The sequence below is a fragment of the Heptranchias perlo genome, chromosome 4 (genome assembly GCF_035084215.1).
Source record: "Heptranchias perlo isolate sHepPer1 chromosome 4, sHepPer1.hap1, whole genome shotgun sequence".
NCBI lineage: Eukaryota > Metazoa > Chordata > Chondrichthyes > Hexanchiformes > Hexanchidae > Heptranchias > Heptranchias perlo.
In genome coordinates, this window is record NC_090328.1 from 68,888,102 (window position 1) to 68,912,536 (window position 24,435).

The 24,435-nt window shown below is 43.4% G+C and overlaps 1 protein-coding gene across 5 annotated transcripts in view; it reads right to left on the minus strand.

The window, feature by feature from the left end:
• Positions 1–1,255: 1,255 nt before the first annotated feature.
• trpm6 (transient receptor potential cation channel, subfamily M, member 6) overlaps positions 1,256–24,435 on the minus strand; it is a 149,864-nt gene continuing 126,684 nt past the window's right edge. For all 5 annotated transcript variants that reach the window (XM_067983082.1, XM_067983080.1, XM_067983083.1 and 2 more), the window contains 7 exons: positions 21,871–21,936; positions 20,603–20,889; positions 17,020–17,102; positions 14,135–14,340; positions 12,004–12,055; positions 7,209–7,315; positions 1,256–4,772 (listed from right to left, as the gene is read on the minus strand). In XM_067983082.1, coding sequence (XP_067839183.1) covers positions 4,690–4,772; positions 7,209–7,315; positions 12,004–12,055; positions 14,135–14,340; positions 17,020–17,102; positions 20,603–20,889; positions 21,871–21,936 — 884 coding nt within the window. In that variant the 3' untranslated portion in view covers positions 1,256–4,689. The remainder of the gene's footprint in view (positions 4,773–7,208; positions 7,316–12,003; positions 12,056–14,134; positions 14,341–17,019; positions 17,103–20,602; positions 20,890–21,870; positions 21,937–24,435) is intronic.

Genomic DNA, 24,435 nt, shown 5'->3' on the forward strand with positions numbered 1-24,435 from the left:
CGGGGAGCGGGCAGGAAATTGGACATGAAGCCGAGTTCGGATCGACCAATGTCCTGTGGGTGGCGGAGAGGGCCCAGGGGCTGAGTGGCCGGGTCCTGCTCCTACTTCTTGTGTTCTTTAGATTTGTGGTTGTGATCAGATCAGCCATGATCTTACTGAATGGCGGCGCAGGCTCGAGGGGCCGATTGGCCTACTCCTGCTCCTATTTCTTATGTTCTAAAATTTCCTCCTCTGTTTATGATTTCACTAACTCACAGTGACCAACAAAATCTTCCCCAGCTGCTTTAACAGAGTTCAGGGTTCACTCTATTTTTGGGGCATGATTTTGACCCGGAGCCGTGAAGGGGGCGGGGGGGGGGGGTCGAATTGCAGACGGGAAACCCGGAAGTACGGGGTTCCCAGATGTCCTTACGATTTTGACGTAAGGACGTCTCTTTTTTTAATCGGTTTGCCGTCCGACTGACCGGCCTGATTGACAGGCTGGCCTCAGTTGGATGGGAGAGCAGCCAGGGAGAGGACGTGAAAAGGTAAGTCTTCAGGCACGTCTTGGATTGTATGGATTGAGGGGGGGGGGCATGGGGGGCATGGGTGTGCACAGGTGAACATGGGGGATTGGGTGGGCATGGGGGCATTGGTGGGCATGGGGTTACGAGGGAGGGGAAGTCAGTCATTGGGGAGGGATTGGGGGTCAGTCACGGAGGGGGGGTGTTGGGATCGGGGGGTCATTGTGAGGGTCCACAATCGTTGGGTATTGCAATCATTGGGGGTCGGTGATTGGGGCGAGGTCCGCAATCATTGGGGGGGGCAGAGATCAGGGAGGGGATGTCCTTGATCGTTGGGGGGTCGCTCCAGATAGGCTTGTTGGGCCTGGGGGAAGCAGTCCTGATCCTCCAGGCCCACAAGCTGTGCCAGAAAGGCACTTACGTGCAGCTTTGGGCCTTCTTGCCTCCTTTCTCATAGCATGAAAGAGAAGGCCCGGGAATCCTGGCCCCAGGGGTTGAATTTGCAAAACCTGAAAAAATGGAGGCCCGCAGCCTCCTTGAAAGGTTTTAGTCACCCACTTGCCTCTTGAGAGCGGGTTGGTTGCTCGCCCCTCATCCCACCCCGGTGAACACTGGAAATGGACAGGTTGGAGGCGCGTTTGGGGCGGATCTGAAATTGTTGTGATTTTCAATGCCCCCCCTGCCCCCACCCCACCCGTTTTTCACTGTTAAAATTCTGCCCTTGGTATCTACAGAAGGGAAGAAGCAGCACATCGACGCAACAAACTTTATTTCCAACATATTCATTATTTCCTGTCATAAGAACATTGTAAAAAAGAATGAGAGAGCCTTTCTGCCCAAATAAGGTCAATGTCGAGGATCGGCTGAGGCCATTCTCTTTTTTTCTGCTTTAGGACCATGTCACTATCCTTTTAGTCCATGTTAAATCAGGAATCTGCCGATTTCTTTCTGGATGCTTCAATAGGCTTAGTTGAAGATTAGGAAGATCAGATATTACGACAATTAATGAGGTTTATCGCATAACAATGAACAGGTCTTTACATAATATCACTTTGCAGCAACAGTGCTTTGTGGACTACAGTAGGAGTAAGTACAATGATGAAAATTAATATTCCCCTATTCTCTCCCTATCACCCCACTGAGAGGACAGTTCCATTTTTTCCCATCACACCTCACCCAGTGATCATTATTCTTGAATTATTGTTGTGTGAGTTTTGACAGTTAGTGTTGATAGGCTATTTGAGCACAAGAAGCATCATAGTTGATCATCTTCTTACCCAACACCCATATTCCCAATTACATCAACAGCATCTTGAATTTATAGAGTACCTTCAACATAGAAAAATGTCCTAAGGCACTTTACAGAGGTGTAAGGCAAAAACATGGCTGCCGAGCCAAAAAAGATATTGGGAGGGCTGACCAAAACTTTGGTCAAAGAGGTGGGTTTTAAGGAAGGACTTAAGGAGAATAGAGAAAGGAGAGACAGAGGGGCTTAGGGAAGGAATTCTAGTGCAAATTCACCAATGATGGAGCGAAGGGAGGGGAAAATGCATACAAAGCCAGAGACTAAGGAACGGAGAGTTCGGGGGAGGTTATAGGGCTGAGGGAGGTTACAGAATTGTGAGGACATGGAAAGATTTAAACACAAGGATGAGAATTTTAAAGTTGAGACTTAGGGAGAATGGCAGTCAATGTAGATAAGCGAGGACAGGGATGATGGGTGAGTTGGAGTTGTTGCGGGATAGGATATGGGCAGCTGAGTTTTCGATGAGCTGAAGTTGGCAGAGGTTGGAGGATGGGAGGCTGACTAGGAGAGCATTGGAGTAATCAAATCAGGAGGTGACATAGGTATGGGGTTTGAGGTTTTGAGCAGCAGATGAGCTGAGGTAGGGGTGTGTACGGTAGCATAGTGGTTGTGAACTCACTGAACCAATGGGGACATTTTTTGAATATGCTTCAGTACTGTTTATCTTGGTCTAGTGTCAGTGCTTAGAAGTTACTTATTTTTATCTTTTTAGGCAATCTTTTTCTGGGCAATTGTGTAGCTGATCTGTGTCTTGCTATTCTGGAACACAAATTGTTAGAGCTCCAACATAACGCAGAGACTTATTTGTAACAGATCCATTACAAAGAAATTATGACCAAAAAAAACAGCACCAGTTACTTATTTTAAGACCATTTCCCACTAAAGATATATTCATCGCTCAGTTAAATATCATGGCCCTGAATTCTCAAGGGGATGGTCCTAATTTCCCGCCGTAACCTTGGTGGGAGGCCGGCATCAGCAGCCATTTCTTCAGGGGTGATGGGCAAACAGGATTTAGTGTAAAACAGCTTGTGGGCAGCAGAGTGTTGGATGAGTTTGAGTTTGTATATGGTGGAATTCCTGAGGCTCCCAATCATCCACTGTAATTTTGACGGAAGATCCATGGAAACCCTAGAGGAACAGTATAAACGATGTTCCGATGGATTTTCCGCTGAAGTTGCGGTGGATGATCAAGAGAAACCTCGTGAAAATTCAACCCCCATATTCAGAAATATTTATATAGATTATATCCTATGATTCTTCCTATAATAGCTCATTAACAATCTGTGTGATATTCGCGCCTATTTATAATTGCTGGCAAGTTAAAAGATCACTTATTATACCATTAAATAGAGATTTTAATTTAGTTTTTCATTAATTTTATTGCCCACCCCCCCCCCCCACTAAGGTTCCCCATTCTATTGTTCCATGTGAACGACTGAGTTAGACTTCTGCCAATGACAGTCTTGAGCCAGCAATGGGGAGGTGTGAGGGTGGCAGGCCAGTCATTCATGGTTTGATTTTCCCTCTTTCCCAGAGGGTAAGTGCCTGGCCTTTCTGACCTTTCTGCAGATGGTAAAGATGAAATTGTGTGCTTAATATCTGGGGAGTATCATAGGTATAATTCCACGTCCCTCTACTTCATTCCACAATATGTTAATGCTCCAGTGTGCTGCAATATCACCCTATTGTGGTGACTCTGCTCCAGTAAGTAAATCAACTGATGTCAGAAATTCCACTAGGTTTATAGATAGTAAAGGATTGAAGACCCATTCCCAGATATTTAGCCGTAGAAATTGGTCATTGTTGTGCCCAGATGGAGAACGTAGGCAAAAATCACCAATTTCGAAGAGCGATGCCCTGCGCCTCAAGGATGTCTAAAAATCATCCAATGCTGTATTGGCCTTGGACGATTTTCAGGCAGAATTCTTGACCTGTAACTTTGCTCACATGAACATACATAGGAACATGGGAACATTAGGAAAAGGAGTAGGCCATTCAGCCGTTTGAGCCGGTTCTGACATTCAGTTAGATCATGGCTGATCTGCACCTCAAATCCATTTACCCGCCTTTGCTCCATATCCCTTGACACCCTTGCCTAACAAAAATCTATCGCAGTCTTGAGAGCTCCAATTGTCCCAGCATTCACAGCCTTTTGGGAGAGAGTTTTCCAGATTTCTACTACCCTTTGTGTGAAAAAGTGTTTCCTGATACATCAAAAACTGGCAGCAATGGTCAACAACCTTTCACCATGTTCATAATTAGAATAAGGGGTGAATTGCTCATTAACAGTGACAATATAAGGTGGCAATACATACCTTTAAGTGCTCATCAAAAAATTCAATACTTAACTTTCAGAAATAATCTTGTGAGCTGAATAATCTGCTACATTTTTAATTTACCTAGCAATCACTCTTTAAGGGGTATCCAGCTTTCATTTGAGTGCTTCGACAGGAAGTTACGAGGAGATATCAAATGATGTTAACTCAGTTCATCAGAGAATGTCCTGCCAGTATCTACTGAGATTGTCACAGAAGTTTACAATTTCACTCAGCACTATTCTGAACAGTTGATTGTTCAACCTATTGATAAATGGATGCTGACACCAGTGGAACCTCTGTGGTGAACTTCTTTGAGTGGCAGTGACTGCTGGTGTATTTTAATATGAAACAAATCCTAAATTTAAGCATAAAATGTATTGGCGTGATATTAACTATGGCAGCTTCACAATTGCTGAACAGATATTTAATGACAGTCTGCATTTTTGTAATACAAAAAAACAACTAAACATTCCATGTGATGTAGACATTCTCCATTTCTAAACAAAAGGTTCTGGAAGGTTCTGGCCGTCTTCCTTATGAAAACAATAGAAGCCAATAGTCACAATCTTGTGTTCACTTCTGAAGCCTCATCTTCAAGTGGAGGGTTTATTTTGCCTGGGTTATAAAAATTTCTTCTCAAATCTGCAAGCAAACAAAAAAGATTTTACAAAGAGTTGAAAATATCTAATAGGGGAAGAATTACTCTCGTCGCCATGTGCAGTGACATTGTAAATACATTCCTGAAGATTTTCTCTGGGTGTTATTTATAGAGAAATCAACAGCACATTCTTCTTCAACATACTTTTGAAAAATTTCCCTAGAAATACAATCCAGAGGAAATCTTCGTGAATGGATTCACAATGTCACCACACAGTGACCAGAGCAATCCCTCCCCCATTAGTAGGTGATATTGTGAGCTGTATTTTCCTCCTCTATCTTGCCCCAAATAAGGCAGGAAAGCAGCAGACAACAGCAGGGAAATTGAGCTTGGTCTACTGCTGCATCTCCACCCAAACCTTAATTTTCCTCCCCCACCTCCATTGGGACCACCGCTGGTTTCCCCTCCCCCACCTGCCACAAATACTGGTGGGGAGGTGCAGCCTGAATTCTAAGCCTGTTTCCCTCCCATTCACCTCTCTAACTGTCACTTCCTGAGACCATCAGTTGAAGCCTGGCAGTTGTCCATGGCGCAGGGGTGTGAAGGCCCCTCTCAGCCTCGGTGGACGGCCTGGTAGTGGCCTCCTCTCCTTTCCATTTCACCGTTATCTCTCAGTGAGGCCTTCAATAAAAATTCAGATGTAGCCTTCGGAGCTCTTCTGCCACTTTAAGTGTCCCCCCACCTCGTCTGGTGCTGCTGCAGCAGCGGCAAAAGTTTCCGCCATTCTGGTGGCAGGCTTCCACTTGCTCCCGGGAATCCTACATACGTAATGACCCCCAACCCAGGAAAATGGATTGAGGTCGTGACAAGCAGTTCAGCCCCGACCCTCCCATGAGGGGGTTTACCTGCTGAGCACGAATAAATATATCTCGCGAGCAGGAAAACAGGGAAGCAGCCACAGATAATGTTGCAGATAATATTTCTGCTAAATAATTTAATTTCCATTTTATTTGAATGTGATCTTTATTTAACTATTCAGCAGATGCAAAGCAGCATTAGTACCAGTAGTAAAATAAACTTCTATGTTTGCAACTGGCTGAAAAAACATAACATTTGCATAGGAAGTATCCCAAACTTACATTCTGACAGTAACTATGTGCAAGGAACATTATATTTTCAAGGTGTGTGTGATTGGAAATATTTTAATAATTAATTTAAAACAGGGTTATTACTTTACTGCAGTTCCTTCACATATTTAAAGTGCTACCATCACTTCTGAGAAAATGTTTTGGTTTTGCCTGATCAAAACGATTGGTCCTCTGCTGTTGTTAATCCATTCACATCTACTCACTGTTCAGTGCATGAAAATATTCATTGATTAATCACCAAGAACTACAAATTTCCATTTACAAAAGTTGCTACTACATATTGTTTTTCCAAAATACTGTGTTTATTTCCATTGACTTCAATCTACCCCTGTCTGTTCTTTACAGATCTGTTCTAATTTGTGAGATAAAGAACTAGAAATATAAAACATAAACATGATACATTAAATATTAATAGTGAATTTTAGAATGAACCCTGCAGTAACCAGTGACTTTTGCTGAAGAAAATGTAGTTAATAATTGGGGGAAGTGTGTAGAATCATGTGCTCATCCACGTTAAGGGATGGCAGTACTATGGCATGACATTTTCCACTGTCTGTATTGTGTGCTAGAATCAAGCATCCCTTGGTCCATGGCCACATATAACATAAGTTAAATACAATCCTGTGCTCCCTCTAGACTGGCCCAATTTTGTGTCAAATTCACAAAACAACAGCCTTCAGCATCAAGAGTAATATTTTTCCACTTCTGCAATATATCAGCAGTTTTGTGCTGTGGACCAGTGCCCACCAAGAACTGGGATGAGACAGTTCAAATCTATTTCATATAGGGCCCTTACAATTGGCAGAAAAATAATTTTGGCTGAATTCTAATCCAGATAGCAGAGGTGAAAGGACAGTATACCAATCTAGTCCCCCACCCACTTGCTACTTAATGTGTATTAATTTAAAAAAAATATTTATTGGGAACAAGGCCCTTAACTTGTCGTAATTGTTCTGTGGAGTTACTCAGATAAGTCATAATTTGGTTCAATTTGGATTCAGATGCGTGTCCCCTTAAATAAAATGTGTGTGTGTGTGTGTGTGTGTTCCTAGTTAGCACCAATGAGTCTTCCTTCCGGTGCGGCCAGCAAAATTCAGTGCCTGTTTTATTGATTGCTTGTTCTCTGATAGACTAGTAAGTGAGGGAGTACATGTCCCTATGGTGCTCGTGTGCCTGTGCAGTCTTGGCAGTCTATTGTGGAGGGTGATGTGCAGCTTCTTGAGCAGGCATACTTGCATTTAATTCCTGCTCTTTCATCAGGGGAGCAGAGGTACCTTTATGGATCCATCCTATTCCCCATGTGGTTTTGCTTATGCTCTACTATAATCTCACCTGGTAGTTTCAGTTTTTTGCAGCAGGTGTTACAGTGATGTTTTACAGTGAAGTTTCTGATTGCTTCTTCTCCAAGGTTAGCTGGCCCAAACACCATTTCCTGTGACCTAAATATCACATGTTAAATTGGGGGGAAATGAAACAAAGAAAAAATGCAAGACCTGTAGAAAACGACCAGAAAGATGCAGTTAATGTTTACTACAAATTTGTTTCGAGGTATACCTGCTGATCCTCCAATACCCTGCTGGACCAGCCCTGCATTTCAAACCTTCTTCCAGAGAAATTATTCCATTTCTCTGGGGATTCCGCCGGTCTCCTATCAAAGTTATGGCAAGAGACCGGGAGAACTCTTGCAGAACTTCAATCAAAATATCTTTATATGATTAAAATCGATATGTCCTTTTACCTGTCAATATTCCATATGGAGTTTTCAATGTTAATTGTGTCCACATCCGGTTACATTTGCAATTGTCTGTGACGCTTGAATAGGATTTTAAAATTTAGAAGATTCAACCCTTTGTCTCCTTTTTCAGTCACAAAATTCTGTGACTGTGCAATTTCCCCATTAAAAAGCTTGGTTTGAGTTCCCACTGTCTTCTCCACATGAGTTCAATGAAGTAGATCTTCAGCAACATTGGCCTCTGTGCTAATTTACACAACATGAAAGCTAATCCTTTGATCTGGTTATATCTTATTCTACACCACCAAAAGAAGGACACAGCTGAAATAAAGTGCAACCAAATTTAACGTGTCTAATAATTTTTGACCCTGTCCTTCCCGTTGGTGATAGTACAAGTTTTGTGTTCTCTACAACCTAATCTTATGCTCCTTCTAGGTGCTTCTCGAGTGGCAGGAATATGTAACCTGTCTGCTGCTGGGTGTCAGCGGGAGCCACATCGGATGCTGTAGCGACTGTCTGGTCCCGCCCACTTTCTGGCACATCCTTAGTCATTGGGAAGCAGGGACCTGGATAAGCTGGCTAGGCCCCGAGAAGCAGCAGCCTCGTCCATGCCCACTTCAGCTGCATACTGACCTGCATAGGAGCAGACCTCTGAGCAGCTATGAGAGCAGTGAAACCTTGCCTATTGGCTCTCTTCATCTGATCCCCCAGTATGTTGAAGCCTGCAAGAGAGCCTTTTATAGAGTGCAGTAGCAGTCTGAGAACCCACAGGAAATACTCTGACTGAGCTTAGGCCCTATATCACTGGAGGTCCTGTTGTAGATGCCCTAGAATTGCTATGCACTCCATGGTGGACTGCAATTCTGTTAAGCAAATTCACAAAGCAATATTTTTGGCACACTGTGTTGGTATAAAATTGCTCTGTGCTCTATTCCAATAAAGTCATTAACCTTCACTTTAACAACACACATAGGAATTTTACAGCAGTGCATTAACCAGTGTGCTAAAAATAACTCAGCAGAATGTCAATCCTACTGAGAATAAAATGCTACAGATGCTGGAAATCTGAAATAAAAACAGAAAATGCTGGAAACACTCGCAGGTCAGGCAGCATCTGTGGAGAAAGGAAAAAGCTAACATTTCGGGTATAACTTTTCGTCAGAACTGTTTTAAAATCATGTCCTGGACGATAACCAAATAAAAATATTTTTACAGGCATTAAAAACATTTGAAGTATCTTTTCTACTTTTTATTGTTCCATCTGTACCATGTGGTTGTAAACAGGTTTCCCCATGTTCCTACTTTGCAAATGCGTAACCGTTTTATACATAGGTCCTTCACTGAGATCATAGTATCATAGAATCATAGTATGATACAGCACAGAAGGAGGCCACTCGGCCCATCGTGCCTGAGCTGGCTCTTTGGTAGAGCTATCCAATTAATCCCACTCCCCTGCTCTTTCCCATAGCCCTGAAATTTTTATCCTTCAAGTATTTATCCAATTCCCTTTTGAAAGTTATTATTGAATCTGCTTCCACCACCCTTTCAGGCAATGCATTCCAGATCATAACAACTCACTGCGTAACAAAATGTTTCCTCATGTCACCTCTGGTTCTTTTGCCAATCACCTTAAATCTGTGTCCTCTGGTTACCGATCCTTCTGCCACTGGAAACAGTTTCACCTTATTTAGTCTATCAAGACCATCCATGATTTTGAACACCTCCATCAAATCTCCTCTTAACCTTTTCTGCTCTAAGGAAAATAACCCCAGTTTCTCCAGTCTCTCCATATAACTGAAGTCCCTCATCCCTGGTACCATCTCTTCTGCACCCTCTTTAAGGCCTGGACATCCTTCCTAAGTGTGGTACCCAGAATTGAACACAATTCTCCAGCTGAGGCCTAACCAGTGTTTTGTAATGGTTTAGCATAACTTCCTTGCTTTTGTTCTCTTAATGAAGCCCAGGATCAATATGCTTTTTTAACAGCCTTCTCAGCTTGTCCTGTCACATTCAAAGGTTTGTGTACATACACCCCCAGGTCTCCCTTTTCCTTCACCCCCTTTAAATTGTACCATTTAGTTTATATTGCCTCTCCTCACAATTCAACTGCCATGTGTCTGCCGATTTCACCAGTCTGTCTATGTCCTCCTGAAGTCTGTTACTATCATCCACATTGTTTCCTACATTTCCAAATTTCATGTCATCTGCTGACTTTGAAATTATACTCTGTATACCCAAGTCCAGCTTATTAATATATATCAAAAAGAGCAGTGGTCCTAACACTGAACCCCTGGGAACACCACTGTATACTTCCCTCCAGTCTGAAAAACAACTGTTCATCACTACTCTCTGCTTTCTGTCACTTAGCCAATTTTGTGTCCACGCTCCCACTGTCCCTTTAATCCCAGGGACTTTAATTTTGCTTACAGATCTATTATGTTATACTTTATTAAATGCCTTTTGAAAGTCCATATGCACATCATCAACTGCACCACCTTCATCAACCTCTCCGTTACTTCATCAAAGAACTCAATCAAGTTAGTCGAACGTGATTTTCCTTTAACAAATTCGTGCATTCTTTCATTTATCAGCCCATACTTTCCTAAGTGCCAATTAATTTTGTTCCAGATTATTGTCTCGAAAAGTTTCCCCACCATCGACGTTAGGCTGACTGGCCTGTAGTTGCTGGGTTTATCCCTCTTCCCTTTTTTTAACAGGGGTGTAACATTTTCAATCCTCCAGTCCTCTAGCACTGTCCCCATATCTAAGGAAGATTGGAAGATTGTGGCCAGAGTCTCTGCAATTTCTACCCTTCCTTCCCTCAGTAACGTAGGATGCATCCCATCTGGATCGGGTGACTTTTCTACTTTGAGTACTGCCAATCTTTTAAGTACCTCCTCTTTATCTATTTTTATCCTAACCAATATCACTACTACCTCATCCTTGACTGCTGCATTGGCAGCATCCTCTTCTCTAGTGAAGGCTGATGCAAAGTATTTATTTAGTGTCTCAGCCACGCCCTCTGACTCCACAAGATTTCCTTTTTTGTCCCTAATCGGCCCTACTCTTCCTTTGACTACCCTTTTATTATTTATATGTTTATAAAAGACTTGTGGGTTCCATTTTATGTTAGTCACTAATCTATTCTCAGACTCTCTCTCAACCCCTCTTATTCCCTTTTTTAGATCTCCTCTGTACATTCTGTATTTAGCTTGGTTCTCTACTGTATTATGAATCTTACATTTGTCATAAGCCTCCTTTTTCTGTTTCATTTTAATCTCTATATCTTTAGTCATCCAGGGAGCTCTAGCTTTGGATGCCCTTCCTTTCCCCCTCATGGGGATGTGTCTACTCTGTACCTGAACCATCTCCTCCTTGAAGGCCTCCTATTATTTAATTATTCTTTTGCCTACCAATTTTTGATTCCAATCCATCAGGGCAAGATCCCTTTTTAACTCACTGAAATTAACCATCCTCCAGTTAAGTACTTTTACGCTTGATTGTTCCTTGTCCTTTTCCATAACTATTCTAAACATACTGATATTATGATCTTTGTTCCCCAAATGCTCCCCCACTAAAACATGCTCCACTTACCCCACTTCATTCCCTAGAACTAGATCCAGCATTGTTCCCTTCCTGGTTGGACTGGGAACACAGTGATCAAGAAAGTTCTCCTGTACACATTTCAGGAATGCCTCTCCTTCTTTTCCCTTTACACTGTTACTATCCCAGTCTATACTGGGATCATTGAAGTCCCCCATTATCACGACTCTATAGTTCTTGCAGCTTTCTGTAATTTGCCTGCAAATTTGCTTCTCTATCTCCTTCCCATTATTTGGTGACCTATTGTATACATCCAGTCGCATAATAGCTCCTCTATTGTTCCGTAATTCTAAGCAAATAGATTCTGTCTTTGACCCCTCAATTACATCATCCCTTTCCAGTGCTATAATAGTTTCTTTGATCAATACTGCCACCCCACCCCCTCCTGCTTTTCCTTAATATCTTGTAGCCAGGAACAATAAGTACCCAATCCTCCCCTTCTTTAAGCCAGATCTCTGTTATTGCCACCATATCATAGTCCTATGTGGCGGCTTGTGCCTGCAGCTCACCAACCTTATTTATCACGCTATGTTCATTTATGCACATGCTCTCCAAACTCATCTTAGGCTGCTTTGCATTTGCCTCTTGTTTGATCCCTCCTATTCTTTGCTCTAGTGCTATTTGTCTCTCCCAGTCCTCTGTGCACCTTGTTTCTCCTCTCTAATGTTTCAGTCTGGTGCCCAGCCCCCTGCCAATTTAGTTTAAAATCGTTGTTTGAAAATCTTTCCAAGTCAAAACTAGAAGATGGTACTGAATCAAAATTTATTTGTAACATATACAAATACAACTTACGTTTTCTCTTCAGCTTTAATAACAGATGGATCCGTAAGGTTTTCTCCAACACCTTGAGAAGAAAAGACATTTGTTAAACATTTATACAAAAATATATTTTTAATAGGAATAAAACACTGGACTTCATTGGTGTAGAAATCCCTGATAATATAGAACTAGGCAGAAAAAGTACCCACACTGTTGTTTCTAACTCATTGCATTTGAATAGATAATCTGTTTGAGCTGCTGCCTGAGAGAATATTCACTCGTGCAGTTCAGCTGGAAGGAATTTAAAGGTTACTACAGCCATTGAAAGGGTTGCATTCTCATCTCTACAGAAGGGAAGGGACTTAGAACTGTCAAATTCCTGGAAAATGGAGGATTCTTGCCCAGACACCTCAAGATTCACAGATGCTACACAAAGTCTTGTTGGATGAAGCAAGGCTGCCCTCTTTGGCACTAAAGGCTACCCTCTCTGGAAAAGAGTGGTCCAACAAGCATGGCAGAAGATAGCTGACAGGGAGCATGCTATCAGCAACACCCAGGGTATCTCGCTGCAAATTTAAAAGAAGGTGGCAGAGCTGAAGAAAGCTGCCAAGGTTACCCAACAGTTTCCTCTACCAAGTAGGTACCCCAAGTATGTATTCCATAAAGCACCTTCTCATAACATATTAATCTATTACTCCCATCCAAAGCATTCATGAGGTTGATTTTCAGGTCTGTGCACGGATCAGGCAGGAAGCTGGTGCAGTGGGTTTTCCATTTGGCCAATTGGAAGAAGGTTAATCCAACCCGCACTTCCAGGGTCAGCTAATTATAATAAAGGCAACGCAATCACAGCTCAAATAGGGATTGGTACTGGGAACTCACTGGGGCAGGAGGAAGGAAAATTGCTGTTAACAAATTTAAAAGGTTGCGGCCACTTAAAGGAAAGGTGCCACATATGGGACAACAATTCTAAATACTTATTTCAGCCTTTTCAAATGTTTAAGGTACAAAATAGCTGACAAAACCCAGGGGCTGGCAGAAATTGAAATCTATGAGCTAATGATGCTTGATGGTTGGCAAAGTGGAAGTGCTGTTGCATGAAGTGGGTGGAAAAAGAGCTGCACTGTTCACTATTCCAGGGCACCCACCTCAAAGGACAGCACGGAAACCCATAGCCGGCAGGAGGAGGCAGATAGATTCAACACTGCACAAACTATCCACGAGGCCCTTCACATCAATGGGGAGGAAAATCAGGCAGGGTGTAAAACGGACAGCCGATTTGCAGCCACTCATTTCCCGCCTGACGGGAATGGTAAAAATTGATGTCAGAGTGTCTGTTTTTCAATTTTGTGACTTTTTGAAGGGGAGGAACCTTCATTTCAACCCAGGCTATTTTCAGAAACACCCAAGACAGAAATTTCCATTTCCATCATAAATATCTTTATATCACAGACGCAGAGAGTGAATTCAGGCTGTAGCGAGGAAGCTGGCAACTGTTGTACAAAGTGAATGACATCATGGTACCGAATCATAATTAGATTCTATTTAGTGAGACAGACTCAAAGTCCTGATGACAATGGCTAAGGATCAGTGTAAGGACCAACATGGATAATATGGAGTGTGCTAATGTTAATTCTTACAGTGTCATGGGCAGGTTTACTCATCTGCAGCAATCACATCCTGGCTTTCACAAGATTTTCGCCATATCAAACATTGATATGGTTACATCATAGATGTTTGGGGGCAGACTTGAACATATCTGGCACACAAATGTATTATCCCTTCTCATCCTTCTTGACCTCTCTACAGCCTTTGGCATGGTTGACAACACCATCCTCCTCCAAACGCCTCTCCTCCATTGTTCAGCTGAGTGGGACTGCCCTTGCTTGGTTCCACTCTTACCTATCCAGTCATATAAATGAGAATCTCCAACAATGGCTTCCTTTTCTGCCCCCACACCATTGCCTCTGGAATCGCCGAAGGAGCTATCCTTGGCCCTTCCTATTCCTCATCCAAAGACATAGCATCAGATTCCACGTGTACACTGATGACACCCAGCTCTACCTCTCCACCAGCTCGCTCCACCCCTCCAATGCCTCAGTGTTGTCAAAAATATAGAAATAGCAGAAAGACGCAATTTGCGGGCCAAGGTCCACATGCTAACCTTGCAAATCCAGCACAAGGAGTTCCCCTCGTGTGTACTCATACGACCAGTGGGAAAAAGCTAGCATGGTCTCTTCCAGCAGATTTGTTGGGATTAGCTCATCTCCATTGTTGTTGTTGTACTTTCTGAATTGACCACTCATGTATTTCTCCAATGTCAGCCACTGATCGGCAGAATGGCAGTACACCAGAAAAACTTCCAGAAACCTTATAAAAGAAAGTAACATTTCTATTAAAGAAAAACCTTATGCTGTTTCCCAAGAGATCATTTGAAGCTCTCTTGAAAGTGAGTAAATGCCCTGGCCAGTGTGCTATTGAGCCATACAGATCTGGAAGGTCTCAGGTTTATTCCCCATCTTTGCTGAGTTAGCTGATCTCAGATAGGACGGCAATAATTTTGGCCTCAGCTACACTTGGCTAGGGGAGAGAAAAATCAGCCAGGTTTCCCACTCCTTGGAGTAAATTTTAACTTCCAGCCTGGACGGGTGCAGAGTGGAAGAATTCCAGGTGCAAAACCCAGAAGGTAAGTGGGCAGGTCGCGATCGCAATGAAGCCCATCATTTGAATTTCCGGGTTTTGTGTCTGGCAGCCAGCCTGATTGACAGGCTGTCTGGCTGTCGGGCAGGAACAGACAGAAGAAGAAGATCGAGGGGTTGAGAAAGAGGTCAGGGGGATGAGAAGAAGATTGGGGGCCTAAGAAGAAGATCGGAGGTCGCTGGTGGTCGGGTGAAGAGTTGGAGGTAGGTGGGGCTCCACCATGGGGGTGGGGTCCACCATTGAGTGGGGGGGGTGGCATCATCGGTGGGGGGGGGGGCATCATTGGGGGTAGGGGTGGGGGAAAGGTTGGCCAATCGCGGGGTTCCTGTCAGCCAGGTGAGCTTGTTGGGCCTGGATGAAGCACTCCTGCCCCTCCGGGCCCACAAGCAGTGCAATGGAATCGGCCCTTCTCGCCTGCTTTCACCTGACGTGAATTGGAAGCGATGGAAAACCCGAACAGGTAAGGTTAAATTTGTTTTAATTGTCTTATACACAAAATATTAAGTACCTCAGGTATCTCAATGAGGTACACTGCTATTTTAAGTAACGGCCCACTGGCTTTAAGCGGGGGTGAGACTTCCTGGTGTCTGTCCTCCATACGCAGACAAACCTGCCTGAGTTAAGCCCAAAAGCAGGCATGTTGGAGCTGGGATGCGGTCCCACTCTGAAAACGGAGTATTTTTACTCCCCACCCGCCTCCCAACCCACCCATTCTTGGGGGTTAAAATTTATCCCCTTATCTCTATCGAATGATCAATGCTGGAAAATGAACATATTTGGAAGTCAACTGAGGACAGTAACGGATTTAACTGTGATGGCCTTGAAGTTCACCGTCAAGGCTCACAGATAGTGGTCACTTGGTTGAGGTCCCAAAGCGCCGCTGGCAGCCATGAAATTATATCCCAGCACCTGTCAGCACCTTGAGACGGGGGGTGCAAACTGAAAAAAAATCACCCCATTTGCACAGAGATATCCCATTTTGTACTCATGGTGACATTTTTGGTACATTTAACAACAGGAGGAATTTCAGGCCCTTGATGTTAAGAAGTTGTCAATTTAGGGGCTTATTTAAGATTAGTTAAAGTTTATTTGCAAATTTATTAAAGTATATTCATTATAGATAAACAGGATGCAAATTCCACTTCTGTTGACTAGACCACTCTTTCAATAAATTAGGTGTCTTTAAACTGGCCCGCTGGCCCTATACACGAGTGTTCGACTAGAGAGCTTCACTCAGCACCATTTGCCATTAAGGCAGTATTTATTCCTGATAACATTTTTCAAGAAGGATCTGATTGTTTCAGCATTCTCCAGCTATTTGTTTCAGGAAGGTCTGTCAATAACAAACTACAAAATAATTCAGAGCTTACAAACAGGTTCTTTATTGCTTTGCCATTTTAAATTAATTGCATCTGTTAATCAAACAAACACTTCTGGGTCAAAGGGAACAGGCAAGGCATTTCCTGTTCTTGACTACGGATACTTGATGCAATTTGACATCATGAATATGGTGCCACAGATTTACCCAAAAAATTCTATCAGAAAATGTATTAATAAATTCCCTAGCTTTTGATGCCCTTTTAAACTGAAAAGTATAGCACAGTAATTTATGAAAAATTAGTTATTTTGAACCACCCTTCCACTGCATCACAAACTGAGATATATTAGAAAAACTACAACTTGATAAGCAATTTGTCAAAACATAAAAGACTTTGAAATTACCATTTAAAGGTAAAATGGGAGAATGAAAACCTTACTTGAAATTATCCACCAGCTAACGTTCGACAGGAATGCTATGTAAAGCATCCCAAAGCGCTTTATAGCCAATGAAGTACTTTTGAAGTGTAGTCACTGTTGTAATGTAGGAAATACGGCAGCCAATTTGTGCACAGCAAGCTCCCATAAACGGCAAAGAAATAAATGACCAGATTATCTGTTTTTGGTGTTGGCCAGGACACCAGGAGAAACTAATGCCCAGGGATCTTTTACGTTCACCTGAAAGGGCAGGTTTAACGTCTCATCCAACAATGCAGCGCTCCCTCAGTACCGCACTGAAGTGTCAGCCTAGATTTTTGTGCTCAAGTCTCTGGAGTGGGACTTGAACCTACAATTTTCTGACTCAGAGGCGAGAGTGCTACCATTGGACCACAGCTGACACCTAAATTTAAAATGCAAATTAGGGTCTTATGACGTACATAGGAGCAGGCCAGCCTCTCGAAGTCCGCTCGGGGGTGGGGGGGTGTATCCACCCAATGGTGTGATAACTTTGATACCGCACAGACAGTGTACAAAATGACTAGGTTTTTAGAAATTAAGTTTCTAAAAATTAAATTAAACCCAGCTTCTTACCTTGGAGCATAAGGGACGGTTTGTGGCTTCATTTGATTGAAAGTATAAATGAGTTTTTGTGCAGCCCTTTGCTGTTGAATTTCCTGAAAGAAAGCAATGACTGATAAACATTGCTAGAAAAAAAGTGCCAAAATAAATCTCCCTATGGATACTTATTTTAGCTATTTTATTTTGATATATTTTGATTAATTCATTAAAGGAAATTGTTGAGGAAATTGTTCAAAAGATTTCTTTATGTATAACAAAACTGTAAATATATTTACAAAGAATTGCAACTGTACTACACATGGGATATAGAAGAAACTGCCCCCTGTAAATTTGTCAGTAAATACTATCATGACCAGATCCTAACCTTTATGGTCATTTCCATGGTCATTTACTTTTCAAAGATAAAAGTCCAGTAAATAATTGCTATCTGTAAAGCTCTACCAGCTCAAAATTTTGCTGTTACACACTGTGACAAAATTTTTTAAAAATTCTCTAGTTTTAGATTGGTATGGGCTCCCTTAATTCACTCACGCTATATAAAGAGTTAAAACTAGCTGCGATCAAATAAATCATACACCAGTCTAAATTGATACAAACGTTATGATGATTGTTTGATTTCCTTCAGGCAGATTTGCTTGAAAGAGGAACCAAGCCACATAATTCAAATGGAAACATGTTGGCTATTATTCTCCTCCAAGATCCCACCCAAAATGGGGTTCGATAGCAATGGAAAATGAGGCAAAATCTGGCAGCGAAACCTACCACAGCCTCACTGGCCCAACTCCGATATCCCTCCCTGACCCCATCTGAGACTTCCACATGCCACCCCTTCCCCACCCACACCATGGAAATGGTGATGGGGGCAGTGCTTGGGTCCCCAGCGGATTTTCCTGGCAACCTCCCCAGTTACTTCTACCTCCCAGGACGGCCATGTAGAAGGTGGCAGTCGGACCCAGGAAGCAGGCAGCCCAGGAGGTTTGCTGAGGCCAAACGAGGCAGCCAATTTTCCGACCTTTAAGAATCTTCTGTCCCTTTAAATGCTTAGCTGCCTCTTCTGTGCTCCAGTGGTCACCATGCTGTAGTGCTGTTGGGATTTTGTGGCCAGGAACTGGTGGGTTCTGTCCTGGCATCTTGACTCCCACAATCCTCTGTGCATCTCCAATGACTGCCAACTGAAGGAAATGGGTTGGGGTTGAGGTGGAGTAAAAGGAACAGGCAGAAGTCCTGCCCCACCAGAATTCTATCCCAAAGAGCAGAATCCAGCCTGTGTGTGACTGGTTCAGATAAGAGTCTAATTTAGGAGACAGTGAGATACATTGTCATGGTCATGATCTGGGCATTACTCTGGCAGAGATCATCATATGCCTGTTGTGGAACCTGCCATTATTCAAACTCCACACACCCCAGCAATTGTTTCACGGGTATTTATTAGTCTGGAGATTTTCACCAATCTATGAGTTTGATCTGAATTCTTCAGGGCATAAGCTGTATTGTAGCTCTGACAAGAATCAGCTAAGCAGCAAAATGATAATATGAAAAAAAGCAGCATAGAGTTACATAATTATAGAATCATAGAAAGGTCACAGCACAGAAGGAAGCCATTTGGCCTGTTAAGCCTGTGCCAGCTCTCTGCAAGAGCAATCCAGCTAGTCCCACTCCCCCGAGCTTTCCTCGTAGCCCTGCAATTTTTTTCCTTCAAGTACTTATCCAATTCCCTTTTGAAAGCCACGATTGAATCTGCCTCCACCACCCTTTCAGGCAGTGCATTCCAGATCATAACCAATCGCTGCGTAGAAAAGTTTTCCCTCATGTCTCCTTTGGTTCTTTTGCCAATCACCTTAAATCTGTGTCCTCTGGTTCTTGACCCTTCTGCCAATGGGGACAGTTTCTCTCTTTCTACTCTGTCTAGACCCCTCATCATTTTGAACACTTCTATCAAATCTCATCTCAACCTTCTCTGCTCAAAGGAGAACAACTCCAACTTCTCCAGTCTATCCATGTAACTGAAGTCCCTCATCCCTGGAACTATTCTACTAAATCTTTTATGCACCCTCTCTAAGGCCTTCACATCCTTCCTGAAGTGCAGTGCCCAGAATTAGACATAATACTACAGTTGTGGCCGAACCAGTGTTTTATAAAGGTTCAACATAACTTCCTTGCTTTTGTACTCTATGCCTCTATTTATAAAGCCCAGGATCCCGAGTGCTTTTTTAACCGCTTTGCCAATCTGCCCTGCCACCTTCAACGATTAATGCACACATAAAAAGTTAGCAAACCTTTTATTTTATTTATATGAGCAATTAGCATAATCTCATATCTACTGTAAATATATACTACATTACTATTATTGAAGCAAGTGGTAGTGGTAACATTCCTGCTTCTAAGTCAAAAGGTGCAGGGTTCAAACCCCCACTCTAGTCAGTCCCGACGAGTAGAAACCAGAACTCAACCCAGAATTTAGCTCTGAATTTTGAGTTGACATCCAACGGGATACTCGAGTCCTGTGGGTGTGGGTGGCCTCCCCACATCGTATGGGTTGTGGGAGCCTTAGGACTAACCACCCTATCGGCTGGTATAAAAATGGTTAGGAGCCTGTCAGCCTGCGAATCCTTCTACTAGTCCACATTATTCTCAAGGGAAGAATGTGAAGATACAACAACAACGTTACTATCATTTATTCACGTGTGCAGCAATTCTTCAATAAATTCACCTAATAATTTAAGCTAAAAAGTGAGATCTATTATCGTGTCATTCTATTGCTTTTTGAAGACGAGGTGGATCCTGTGTCGGTACAGGGTAGAATCAACAGATAAAGCAAATTTAAAGAAGGATTTGCTGTTCATTATTCTGGGCATGCTATCAAAATTACTGATATATTGAGACTAGTGTGAATGTTCTCCATCTTGTAAAGAGCAAGGGCTTACTTATCACAGCAATTGGAATTACAGAAGTTAAAAATATATCTGGAGTAAGAAGGTTAAATAGACCTAAAGACGTAAAACATGTCTATTCAAAAATGAATACATACAACCAGAAAGAAATCACTTTTCCATAGCTGAGAGAACAATGGCCCCGTAACAGTAAGTACTTAAATATTAGGGGGCCAAAAATCATTAGGTGGCAGGGGTGGCTCATCCTGTCATAAATTCCAGGATTAGCCTGTCCGGGAACTCTGGCAACATCTTAATAGTGCCCTCATCAGCCGTCCTTTATTGGGGAGCTGAAAGATGTCCAATTTTACCTGAATCTTCAGAGATCCATTTCAGGCCTGGACCCTAAGTACCATTCTTGAGGTCAGCAGGCTTTGTTCTTCGGGGCACGCCATCTGCCAATCCCCTCACTGGCATTACCCAGGCCAAGGACATGGGGAGGTCCTGCCCTGGGTCACACTCCCTCTTACTCTGCTGGCCTTGTAAGGGTCAGCTAGTGGCTCAGCCCCATACAAGGCCCATAGGAACTCTGAGGATAGGCTGGGACCCAGCATATTGAGAGCCACTGCGGCAGTGTACCGAAGGGGCCAAGAATTTTTGGCCCCCAGACGTTGAATAGAATTGGATAATATGGAAACTCTTTCCGTCTGCCCTGAATCACTTACCCTCAGACAGAGATGGAGCACTGTGCCTTCACTAAAGATTTTCTGCCAGGTTTCGACTACCTCTGGCAGGAAGGACTTTATGATGTAAGTCTGCCCAGTTTTCAGCACATCCTCTTCAGACCAAGTGCAACACACCTTCATTGCCCTGCGAAGGCCTCCATCCATTTCCTCTCTGGAAAGGACGTGAATCATGGCAGCCAAACCACGCTGAGACCAGGAGGACATGCTCTTGTCCAGGTTGACGGGCGAACTCTCCTCCAGTTTGTAGATGGTTACCTCCTCACCAGCTGCACAGAAAAGCGATAGGAGTTTCTTGAGTATGTTAATGATTACAAAATGCAGGAGTTGCATAAACGTCAGCACTGACAACTTTTACAAAAGTGTGATATTGAAAAAGAGTGTAAACTTCCAAGCAGCATGAACTAACTTACTCATCCAGGCACTTTGGGCACCAACAAGTTTTCCCTTTTGCAAGGCCTTTTCTGGTACAGGTGCATAAAAACTGGAGATTAATCTCGGTGCACCTGGCCTGTACTGTCGATTGGCTGAAACACTAGCCTTCAAATCCAATTTTCAGCCAATGAAAATTCAGCTTTTCAAGATTTGCACCCACCTTCCACAACGGAAGGGGGAACCAGAAGAAAGGAGAAAACAGACAAGAAAAAAAGTTTCAAATTTTATTTTTTAGAGCGAAGAATAGGTCAGAGTAAGTAGAAAACAGTAAAATTGCAGTGGGACAAATAAGAGGACAGATACAGAATGGGAGAGAGAGGATTATAGCTTGTTCCTTCTGACCACGTATATGTTTTAGTGCAAAGGGATATCTTGAATCATAGAATCTTACAGCACAGAAGGAGGCCATTCGGCCCATCATGCCTGTGCCAGCTCTTTGAAAAAGATATTTAATTAGTCCCTTCCGTGCTGCCCTGTAAATGTTTTCCTTTTCAAGGATAAAGCCAATTCCTTTTTGAAAGTTTGGAGTATGTGGACTGGAATTTGCACACCTGGAATCCTCCAAATGTTGACAGCTCTGCAGAAGGACAACACTCTGGTCTCAAAAATCAAAATAAAATATATTGCAGTTTTAAACAGGCGTGGTCAGTTAATGTTCAGTTTGGCAACATCTGTAAGAAGGCAGCAGATCTGTGCTTTCATTTGGCTGAGCACTCCAACCATGCCACTCATCCTCTCGTTCCTCCTCACCCCACCCAACCCATAGCCTGGACAACATTTTAAAATCTTAACAGTTAAAAAAACATGGATATTACCAAAGAGATCGACAGGGGTGAATGGTATTGTCTGGGCAAGCCTCATTAAATTGTTTCTTTCAACAGCTGCGAGAAAAAAACAAGAAAATTTTAAACAGTGTTAACAATTTATATTAAACTTTTAAATGTTTCAGTTCTTTAAATGTATTTATTTTTCCCTGCCAGCAACATGCACTATTTCCCTAACTAAGAGAGAGGACAGATGCCTCAGCATCGCTATAATGCCATTAATTTCCCTTCCTATTGAGAAGCACTTTGTAGCTAATCCCCTTGGTGAGATCAAGGAACTAGATATGCAGAAAAATAAGGGGCGAATCAATGTCTTACTGCTTTGATGCAGCACAACAGGGCACCAACTGCATACTTCCACTGACACATCCTTTAAACTCCTTTATAATCAAACAGCACCACAAACTTTTTGTTTTTAAATTATGACTAGCTGCTATCCTGTAGCATTATTCACAGGTAGTCTGGATATGGCTGTGATGTTTAGCCTGGGCTGTCCCCTTAAGGGCCCTGCTCAAATAATCCCTGTGCAAGAGTATCTAAGGTGAATTAGAGGCCAATTAATGAGGGAAATACTTGTAAATTCCCAGCTTCTTCCCCTGGTTACTGACATCAAAAAAAACAGCAGAAAATGACTACCCTTCTTTCCCCATTCTTAGATTTTTGAATTGTACAGGCATGTGCTAGATGCAAGACCGATATAATAAAGAACTTGAAAGAGCCTGCATGTGCATAGCACAAGCACCTTATCATGTCCAAAGGATGTCACAAAGCACTTCTCAAGCTGTAAGTTTGTTTTGGCCCACACAATGGTGGTCTGAAGTGTTACAATCCCCGCCACTTACACCGTCCTTGGTTACCCCAGACAACCGCCTATATCGGGCAAATGGCGCTAACCATTTGCAATTACCATCAGTGTCAATTACAAAGGCGCCGCTTAAACCGTATTAAGCACGTTGGCTATGTCGGGCAGTTCAAGCAGCTGTTCGCAACTCATTAAAGTGCGACCACTTTCCATTAAGTCCTTCCAGGCAGCCCCATTGCCTTCAGTCACCCCCACCACCCCGGCTCTAGAACTCCTGCGATTGCTGCTCACAAACACGTGACAAGATGAAAGATACCTTCTGTCACAGCCTGCTGAAACTCAAGCTGCATTTACCTGCTGTTGTGGTGAAACTGACCAGACTCCTGTTCAGCTCTCCATAGCGCAATAAGATAGTTTGTTTGTAGGCAGGAATATTTTCCACAAATGTAATTAAAACATCAGAGAATAACAGAAGCTCAAAGTCACGCTATTTACCCAGCCATACAGTAGCCAATTTAAAGTGACTACAATAGAGCCCAGACACAAACTCCCATAAAGAAATATTAACAATAAAGAGGCCCAGAAATCCTCTTCAGATCACCAACAGCAAGTTCCAACTGGGAGCGGAAAAGTAGTGGAGAGACAGAGGATGAAGATTCCCTCTATGCTTCTTTAACAAAATGTCATTACACCGGCCATCACGTATAGCGGATAAATTATGTTGACATCAGGAGGGTAATTTTAATCCCCAAGGATGGGTGGGTTGGGGCAGGTAGGAAGGTAATAATTGTAAGAATGTTAAAACCTGACCCCAACCCACCTCCAACGGGACCATTTCCGGTTTTAATGGAGGCGGGTCAAGAGGCAGACGACCAATCCGCTCTCAGGAGGCGGGTCGGTCACTAAAATCTTTTAAAGAGGTTGCAGGCCTCCATTTTAATAGGTTTTTTATTTTTAACTCCTGGGGGCCGGGATTCCCAGGCCTTCTGATTTACATCACGTAAGGGGAGGCAAGAAGGGCTGGGAAGGCCTTTATTGCACTGCTTGTGAGGCCAGGAGGAGCAGCAGTGTTTCCTCCAGGCCCAACAAGCTCACCTGCCATGATCCCACACACACAATCGGCCAACCCACGCCCCCATGTCCGACCACCCCCTAATGATCTATGACACCACCCCTCCACAATCAGCCAAACCCCGCTCCGCGATCTCCGACCCCCCTCCACAATCTATGACCTCCCCCATGATCTCCGACTGCCCCCGATGATTTCCGACCCCCCCCCCCCACCCAACAATGACCACGACTACATGTCGAGTGACTCTGAGTCTCCGTGTGCACTGCTGCTCAAAGAGGTCCAGGAAGCTGAGCCTCGGTCTGTGGACCCTGTGGCGAGGGTAGTGCCCTCTGCGACGCATCTCTCTCTGCGGTTGCCCTCCCTCCTGCTGTGCAGGTGGATGTGTCACAGCACTGTGTTGTGGAGCTCCACGTGTCAGAGGTGGACGGTGTGGATGGCGAGGCTGGTGAGGCTGTTCGCCCTCCGAGGAGGTCATGACTGCAGCTACGGCAGCCCCCATCCGGAAGATGTACATCTGAGGGGGTCCGCAAGGTAGGTACATGTCTCTGGACCCCGAGGTAAGTGTGCAAGTTGGTGAATTTGATTGTCAGGAGGAGGGTGGTGGAGGCCAAACTTTGTCCCAAGTGACAGAGTGGCCTCCTGCAATGAGTGAGGGTCTCCCCCCCCCCACCTGTCAAATGGA